The sequence below is a fragment of the Psittacula echo genome (genome assembly GCF_963264785.1).
Source record: "Psittacula echo genome assembly, chromosome: 9".
Classification (NCBI taxonomy): Eukaryota; Metazoa; Chordata; class Aves; order Psittaciformes; family Psittacidae; genus Psittacula; species Psittacula echo.
In genome coordinates, this window is record NC_137745.1 from 22,349,880 (window position 1) to 22,359,526 (window position 9,647).

At 49.7% G+C, this 9,647-nt stretch overlaps 1 protein-coding gene across 1 annotated transcript; it reads right to left on the reverse strand.

The window, feature by feature from the left end:
* Positions 1-1,629: 1,629 nt before the first annotated feature.
* KLF15 (KLF transcription factor 15) lies at positions 1,630-8,924 on the reverse strand (the record flags this gene model as incomplete). The annotated part of the gene is made up of 2 exons (XM_080625765.1): positions 7,819-8,924; positions 1,630-1,798 (listed from the first exon to the last, which is right to left on the reverse strand). Exons 1-2 carry the CDS (start codon positions 8,862-8,864, stop codon positions 1,630-1,632), a joined length of 1,215 nt encoding a protein of 404 aa, XP_080481891.1. The 5' UTR covers positions 8,865-8,924.
* Positions 8,925-9,647: the final 723 nt, after the last annotated feature.

Here is a 9,647-nt window from a genome sequence, read left to right on the forward strand (position 1 = left end):
GAGGACAAAAGGAATGCATTTGCCTTAGCTAGACCTGCTGTTCTGGCACAGCGCGGGCTCCTGCTCTGCCTAGTGCTAGAATCGCAGCTTCCCATTTCCCATTTTGCCAACAAAAAGACAAACAGATGCCGCCTGCGAATGGAAAGGAAATGCAACATCCATTATGAAACTGCTCCTAATCACTGAATTCTATTTTCTCCTGAAGCTTCTTACAATCGCCAGAGTTCAAAAGGAAAAAAACAACAGAACCAAAAGGAGGGGAAACACAAACACAATCATTGCCTGCTACCATCTGATTATCTGTTTTAATTCCCTTCTTAGCCAGCTACCACACCAGTACGTTTCTTTCGGCTACTGTTCTCACCCGTTCGCCCACCCCAGCTGCATGGAGCTCTGACATGGCTGTCGGCAAGGAGAAGATCATCCTTGGACCCAGGTCTCACGGTGCTGTCCCACCATGCCACGACAGCTCCCACTCTCCCCTGGGTACAGGTCCATCCTACAAGACCCTGCTGGCCAGCAGACAGAGACCTTAGCTCCAACCAGCCAGGCGACGGTTCGCAGTGGATGCTCAGGATGCCCGGTGCTCACCAGGACCACCAGGCACCTCCAAGCTTGTGCTCTGGTTTCTCCCCCAAGATCACACAAGAGGACGGAGGCAGAGACAGGACTAGAGCTCAGCCACTCTCACAAACATCTTCCTGCTGCTTTAGTGCTAGACAGCAGCTCGTCTGCTAAAGACAGTGGATGCTGCAGACCAGAGTCAAAGGAAGCAGTGTTTCCTTCAACACATGGGCATCCTTCACCCCACAGAGGAAAAGGACAGGAGAAGCACGCACACAGTATGCACTTAGCCACGCCAAAAGGCTCCACTCCAAGCCATTTCATCCATCCTGAGCTTCCAGGTTTGCTTGGGATATTCCTTTGCTTAAATACATATATATATATATATGTATGAATATATATACATAAATATTTATATATAGCCCTAGCCAAGGAAAAGGTAGATGTGAGCTGGAGAAACCAGAGAGGTGCAGAGGCACATTCCAGCACTCTCCATGCCTCGCCTCCCCCTGTCCCCAACTCCCACTGTCCCTCCTCCTATAGCCAGCCCCCTACAAATCCTTGGCTCAGGCGACCCAAAAACAAAGGAGTTGTTTTCATTTCCAAAGGAATTTGCTGTTTCCAAACTGGACAAATAGAGAAGCTTAATAAAAACTCACAATGAATGGCCTGTACATGAGCAAAGCCCTCAGGAATGCCAGGCTATAATTAACTAGCAGCAAGCAACTCTTACATTTTCCTGTGCAGCAGAAAACAGCTAAAAATAAACCACTATAATTTCCAAAAGAAGCAGCAGCAAAGGAGGGAGAGAGAGAAGGAAACAAGGAAAATAACATCCTTAAACAAGAAGACAAAGAGGAAGAAGCATCCCCCTCCCCTGACCCAAAAAGAACTTCATTCTCAAATCATCTTTAAAGGACATGGGACACTCGGACACGGTGGTGTCAAGTAACAGCATTGACTGTTCTGTGGAGACAAATAAATTATCACTAGAAACGTAGTGAGCAAAGTGCTGTCGTCGGCTGCTGTGGGATGTGCTGGGCGGGAAGGGGAGAGCGGGCCCGGTCAGTTCACGGAGCGGATGGAGCGGTTGCTTCGTGGGAACCGATGCACCTTGACATGTTTGGACAAGTGGTCGCTCCGAGCAAACTTCTTCTCACAGACAGGACACTGATAGGGCTTCACCCCCGAGTGGGAGCGCCTGTGCCGGGACAGCTCGTCTGACCTGGAGAACCTGCGGGGGAAGAGAAGCCTGGTCAGGGAAACGGGGTTTATATCGCTCAGCATCTCACAGCATGAAAGGGTCTCCTGAGGCCGTCGGGGCACTCCATTTGTGGCAAAGCCTGAACACGCAAACTGAAAGGGACACACAACACAGCCGGTCTGGAAGGAAACACGCAACTATCAACCTCATCCCACGTCAAATCTGGGCTCGGAGCAATGCGTTTGTACCGACCTTGTCCTAAACCCAATAGCATGGGTACAGCTCAACAAGGCCAGCACTGCTCTTGATCCCCCTACCAGTCCCTTTCAAAGCCTGTTCCATAACCTCTCTCCTGCAAATCCAAGCAAGGACACTTCTCAAGCAGAGATAACACCCAACATCCTGCATGTGAGATCTGCTCCAAGCTCCCACAGACACAAGCACAACAGACACTCAGTAATTGCACCTAGTTTGAGATGGACCCACACAATAACAGCCAGATAGAGCTCCCCAGAAGCTACATGGCTTATCAGATCCAGCAGGAACTTTGGCTTTTGTATCTGCTCCTGGGGGCTAAATAAAGAGCTGTTAACATCTCAGTACCAGAGATGGTCAACATCGCAACAGCCATTAGCATAGTCACTTCATGGGTAAATTGAACTCTAGATTGAGCATTTAATTACCAACAATGTCTCCCAGAGTCATTTCAATTTGAGCTGGTTTGCACCTTCCACCTCCACAGAAAAACCCCCAAAGAGCCACCCTGAATCCTGAACTCAAACCAGTTAATCCTTCACTCTTAACAGCGGGGCACTTAGGCACTGGGAACCCGAGGGTTAACTGATAATGTCACACTAAATTAGCCCTGTCCAGATGGGTACAAAAGATTTGCTGCCTGCCAAAGGGCAATGAAGTGTTTTGTTGCCAGAGCAGGGACAAAGAGTGGCACAGAAAGAGGGCTTGCAAGGAACAGGATCAGCTGTTTATTTACAATAAATAAATGAAGTCATGGGCACTCGCTGAATAAATGGGGGGAAGAACACGTAGAAAACTGTGCCTTTCTGGAGCAAAATATCACATCACCAACAGAGAGAACACACTTCTCATGAAAAGGGGAAAACAGGGCCGCTGGGCTCCTATGAATGAGTCCTTCATGCAAGAAAAAGAAGTTTCCACATAAAGGTTGCAATGAGCTCTGATGTCCCAGTTCAAAGACAGGGCAGAGGCACTGGGAAAGCTGGAAGTGTTTTCCTGGGTTCCTGCAGCTCTTCAGCCCAGTGATGCAACTCAGAGAGTGTTCAGCCAGCACAAAGCAGATGCAGATACAAGCTGTGGGTAAGATATGGTGCTGACACATCATTCCCAGGAGGATTTGTAAGGGAGATTCCTTCGCTTGTTCTCTTCCTTTTCCCCCTTTCCTTGCTTTGGTATCTCTAAGGTGAACGAGTCAAACTCACCATTAAGAGCAACAGCCCTAATGGAGCCATCAACCTGTTCCTTGCCCGGGACATAAAGGCTATGACAGAGGTTTCTCTTCACCCCTAGTAATTGCACGTTTGCTTTCTCTGGCACCCATGCTCCTTCCATCCATGGCTTCCCAAAACCACAGCCTGGACATGGAAACAGCAAGGCCAAGTCATTAGCAGTGAACTAGTCCCAGTGCTACATCCTTGGAGGGGGTTGCTGTTGTAGAGCTATGGATGAGTAGGACTCAGCGTCTTTCTGGAGAGGGCAGGATGTTGCCTATACGGACTGCCTCAGTGGGACTCAGTGCTGTGGCCAGTGGCAGCAGCCACATCCAGCGAAAAGGGAATAGAGAAGGAAAAGCACCTCTGCGAAGAGCCATTCTCTCATATACAGGCTTATCACATGAAGGAGTAAAACCAGATGTGGCTGGGTTGCCTTGTCCCGTGGCCATTGAGGTCACCATGTGCCCCAGAAGTGCAGCGGCACATGGCTATTCCCGCAGGAGAGCTCCACAAGCGCATTTCGGAGGGAGCTGCATGGATGGTGGGGGAGCAAGAGGCGCACGTCAGGAATGAGCTGGGATGAGTTCATCCGATAAAAATACACTGTGCCTCATAGCGATGTCCTTAGCTGAAGAGGCAGGAATGTTGCAACGCTGTTCCCCAGCAGTCACAGAAAGATCAGCTTACAGAGCCCACAGAAATAAACCTCAAGCTGTTGGGGTGTTTACACAAAAACAACGCAAAGGTTAGGACAAGGAAGCCGGGAGGACCTGGTGGCCCCGCTCTGCAGTGAAAGGGTATTTGCAGCACGTTCTGGCACTGACATCACCCCAAGAAAACTGCAAGCAATCCCCAGTGGTATGGCAAATTCAAACAAAACCCATGTAAGAGCAAGGAACACTTCACTATCCCGGGTCACTGGCGTTTCCAGAAGGATTCCTCCTTCTAATGGAAGGTGGAGGGATCTGGGCAATTCCACAGCAACTAGAAGACTCTCCTTCATCCTTCTATATGGTGGGACCTCAAAGGAGCTGTAACTACATCTCCCTTGAAGATAAATCCTGGAGCTCCCTGATGTGTAGGATGTGTCCTGTGTCTCCCAGCCATACAGTGACATTGCTTTGTGGCTCTCAGGGCAGGAAAAGGCCAATAGCTTCAGCCTGGTCCTCTGTGTTTGCTACCATGGCTACCAGCCATTGGGACTGACTTAGGCTGTATGTCTTCTCCACAGTGGAGAGGAGGCTCTAGATTCATTGAATGGTTTGGGTTGGAAGGGACCTTAAAGCTCATCCAGCTCCAATCCCCTGTGATGAGCAGGAACACCTTCCACTGGAGCAGCTTGCTCCAAGCCCTGTCCAACCTGGCCTTGAACTTCCATATTCATCCTCCCCATCCCCAAAGCTCCACTGTGCCAAATCAGCACACCTCCTACACACCCACAAACCCTTTTGCACAGCACCAGCAAAAAACACCAATGCAAGACACCTGCCCTGACCTGCCACACACATGATCCTCCTCATGCTTGCTCGGTCCCATACACACTCCCAACCACATGCATTATAAGCCTTTAAACCCTCCCTACCAAACCAGGCAGAGCTTGTACTGCCCACTGTCACGTGCAGAGTGGGGAAGTGCCACCAGCCAGAAGATGCACAGGGCGTTGAGAGGCAACTGCCTAATCCCTCCAGCCTTACAGCTGCAGCTTTGTATGCTGCTGCACCAGGGGAGAAATAGAGCTTCCCTTGCTCCATGCCATGACACAGCCGCTGGGGACCAGCCCATGCTGCAGCTCTGGTTTCTGGTCTCAGGAACAGCACTAACCAGAGGTTGCCGTGTGCCAAAGGTATAAACTGGCACGACACGGATCAGCGCGCCAACCGGTACAGTGTGGATTGAACGCAACGGGTCACCAGCCACCGATGAACAGCTCTGCAAGCTCTGAAAACAGCTCTTGCCCTGTGCCAAGGAAGGCACAAGCAAACAGGGTTCAGCCTCCTCAAGAGGCTGGGGTGCTCCCACTGTCCTAGGGGTTAGAAAAGGGTTTGCTGTGCGTACACCCCTTCCTTGGTGCATTTAAAGCATGCAACTTCGCCATAGCAGGGCGTATTTCCTAGCTGGGAAGGGTTTAACCCACTCCACAGCTCAGTGACTTGGGGCTAGGCAACACTTGGTCTTGTCTCTGAAATTACCACCTCCAGTGAGGTCAGGTCTGAAGCGCCCTTGGTGAAAAAGTAAATGCGCAAGCACAAGCTTGCAGGGAAAGGAGGAGGAAAGCAGAGCCCAGCAGTGATTTAGGGCTTAGATTCGTCTGCGCTGATATAAAACTGGGAGCAGACAGCGAGTCCAGATGCATTCGAGTGAAGTCATGTGAGATCACAGCTCTCGATGAACTTCTGGAGAAGGTAAACAAGCTTTATTGATGAAAGGGGACTGGTAATGCAGAGCTGGACCGGGTCTGGCCTTTGATGTGGGAGCAGCCGTGCAGGGGATGTGCCGCAATCTCAGGCTGGTGCTAAGGATCGCTGTGAGCTCAGGAAGTGACTCCCCAAGTGCTGCCTCTCCTGCTGGCTATGAACCTCCCCCTCAGAGCAGAGCCCTTCTGAAGTTTGGGGGCGTTGGGGGTCACTGAAATGCAACAGGACAAGCAGCACTGAGTTTGAAAAGCCCTTCCAGGCACTGTTTGTGCACAGCACACATGTTCTCATAGCTGAGGTGATTGATTTCTCATCCCTGTTGGGATCCCCGTCTTTGAAAACGTGTGGCTGGCTGAGAGCGAAAGCTCAGGGTGCTCCTGGATGCAGGACCTGTGCTTCTCCTGTCCCACCTCACCCCTGCACCCTCCTTTTGATGCACACCATGCACTGTAATGCTGGCAGAAGGCAGGCACCCCAGTGTAAACTCAATCTCCATCCCTTACCACGTCATGTTTTTCCTGCACGTTCCCCTTGGTTTTGCAGCCTGGGGAATGCCAGCTTTGAAATAAGACAGGCCTGGAGACGGTCATCCTGAGCCATAGAAGTCCCTCTGTGTGTTGTATAAACCTCAGCGTGGATCAGACAAACTCTCACATGCTACATGCATCTGTCACAAAATGAAGGGGTTTGCTCACATCCCAGCACGAGGGAAGCCAACACAACACCCACAGGCATGTTTGCAGGCAGGAGGCACATCTGCAGCCTGCACGTACTCTGGCAACCAAATCAAGAGGAGCAAATGCCTCTGCTGCAGGTCAGGAGCAGATCAGCCTGTATGGGACCAGTGAGCTAAAGAACATGACTTAATGTCAGTGCATCCTGAGCAGCCCAGCTCATGAGAAGTGTCACCAGGACAAAAGGAAAGAGAATCACCCCCAGTTTGTAGGGCCACCGTAAACCAAAAAGGGAAGAAAAATCAATAGCATTGATCTCAGAGGCAAAATTCAAGCTGGCCCCATTGGGGAGCAGAGATTCAGCCCCACTCTGACCTTTTCCCTCAAACCAAGCCAGCCATCTCTAACTGCTGCATGTCTCACATACTTGCATTTTTACACAACCCTCGCCTGTTACTTTTTACCCTGTCTGTTGCCCATGCTCACAACCCATTTCCTCATTAGACATTGCTCACTAAAGCTCTGCAGGACAGTCTTTTAAGAGGAATCTGGTTTAATTTACTACAAGGGAGCTGAGATTTTGGTTTCTCCCATCCTCATTTGTGGCTCTGTGAATTAAGGGTTGCCAGCAGGCAGGCTCGTAACGCAGCTAATTGGAACGAGGGAGGAAAGCTTCCATCAAACTGTCCTTAACATCAAAAGTTGACTTTTAAAAACAGCTTCAATTTTTCAAGGAGTATTAAAAATAAATAAGTAAATAAATAAAATAAATCCGGAGATGCCCTCTGCAAAACGTTTTGCTCAAGCAAACTGCAACCTCCCATTGAAGCAATGCTTAACTCCACCGCAGCCTTCTGGTTCTGTTGTTGCATCTGACAGCTTTTTGCAACTTCGAGTGGCACCCACTCATCTTCCTGAATCAAGGCAGAGAATAAAACCCCAGAGCACGCCAGGCTGTCACTGCCAGCATTGCCAGGAGTGGGATGAAGCATGTTTACCATGAAACTGCACAGAATACTGCTCCTAACCGTGCTCACTCACCTATCACAGCTCTTCAGTGATCACATTTAGCCCTATGCAGCTGAGCCACGTGCAGTGATTCTGCCCTAAACCATCCACTTCACTTGCAGCCCTCAACTCACACCCCCTAAGGATCTGCTGCAGCCTGTGTGTTGCAACCAGAGCAATGTGAACATAAGGTATTGCTGATGGTAACAAGCTTAACCTGACCCTCTTGGAGTGAAATACAAGCTATGATGAGCTAGGTTTGAAGACACTTAGGTGCCAGGCAGGGGATGCTCTGCTAGTTCATTTCTCAAAGCCCCTCCATCACCTAACAGTAAGAAAAAGGTCTTAATTCTCAAACCAACCGGGTAAATTTTGGGAACAGAAACACCTTATAAACCAGAGTGCAAACCCACTTGCTCAGCAAGTTAGGTCAATGGAGTCAAAAGGGGAAGGGGGATTGGGTAGCACTGCACCCTGATACTGACCTCCATCCGCACCCCGGCCATGTGCAGGCGAAGGGCTTTTCTCCTGTGTGCCTCCTCAGGTGGGCTTTCAAGTGGCTGCTCTTCGTGTACATCTTGGTGCAGCCCGGGAAAGAGCATTTGTGCATTTTAATCAGTTCTGCTGCAGGGTTCTTCTGAAACTTCTGACCCATGATGATGCCCGTCTGCCCCGGGATCATGCCTCCTGGCCCAATTGGCTTGGCGGCGATGGGGACGGGAGCGATGCGGACAAACTTAGAGGACAAGTTCAAATTGGACGACTGAACTATCTGAGGCACAAGGGCAAATGTTTGTCCTTGGATGTTGACTAGGAGCTGGGCAATTTTAATGTTCTCTTGTGCTGGTCCTTGGGAAGTGAGGCTCGTGTTGGACTCCTGTTTGATCTGTACAGGCTGAATTTGGAGCATAACCGGTATCCCGTTCTCCAGGGACACTCCTCCGTTTGAAGCTTGGCCACCTTCCATTGTTGAGCTGCTTGACAGTTCATTTTTGCTCTCTTTTAAACTGGCGCTGGGTAACATATGGTCTTTTTGCTGTAGCGAAGCAACAGAAACTTGGCTGCAAGCTCTCAAGTCCTTGGTCTCACTTTTAGGTCTTTCTTTGAGCTCCAACTCCATGTTCTCCTCCAGAAATTCCTCAATTTCCTCAAGCGTAGGCTGAAATGGTCCTGAGTCTTCCATATCCACAGCAAATTCAGGCAACCTAAAGTACTCCTCTTTCACTATTGGCTGAAGTCTCCTTTTGTCCCACCATGATGCTGCGGCATTCCCCAAAGATGCCTGGGACAACAAGTAGTCTAAGATACTGTCCTGACTTTCTGCACTAGATGTGCTTCCATAGCTGGAGCTGAGAACCTGGGAGTCAGGGCTGGAACAAGAACAAAAGCTGGACGAGTCGCTGTCATCTTCAGACAGGGGAGAGGGCAGCATCTGGTAGGACCTCACCCCTGCTGTCATGTCCCCAAAGTATCCAAGGGAAGATCTTGTAGATGAAAAGGATTCATCCGTAGGCAGCAAGTGATCCACCATTCCTGGGCGATCTCTTACGGATATCCCAACAGCATATACCAGGCGGTGAAAGTTCAGGTGAGAGCCTGAGTGTAGGAAAACAAAACAGCAACAGTCAGAAGTCGGTTTAATCATTTATCTCCATGTACTGAGGCTTGTAAAGCTCTCTAGCCCACAGGAAAGGCCGAAGCACCCAGCCTCACTGAGTACAGATGCTGCTACACGCTTTGGTACGTCTGTACTACCCCCTAAGGACTGTCAGGGCCGAAGCATTTCATGGGATTGCACCAGATGCTTGCAAAAGAATTCGTTCAGAACTCACTTCCCAACGGGGCACGCTCTGGATTTACAGGATATTACTGGAGAGAGAAGATAAATGATGGGCTTTCAGCTAAGAGGGAACCCTAGAGCCAAAGGAAAGAATGGGGAGAAAAAAGAAAGTGTTGAAATCTGTACCACCAAAAAAAAACCCCAAAAATATAAAAAAGGAGTTTATTGCTGGTGGCCATAAACACAAATCCTTCCCTTACCTCTTGTAGATTTCCACCAACCTTATTTTTAACTTCCCCAGTTCCACAAATACAGGCTAATCAGCATAATGCAAGGATCAATCTGTCAGGAGCCAAAAATATTTACTGTGCTCCAGCATGCAGGAGGCGGATTTTCCCCTCCAGATGTAATGAATCAGTGTGCCAACGTCAGCATCACCTGCACTGCCCTTAATAAGGCTGGTGCTGCACTGAGCTCATTAACCATGGGCTGGTAGGGCAGCGGGTGGCTGGTGTCACCTCACCACTCCATACT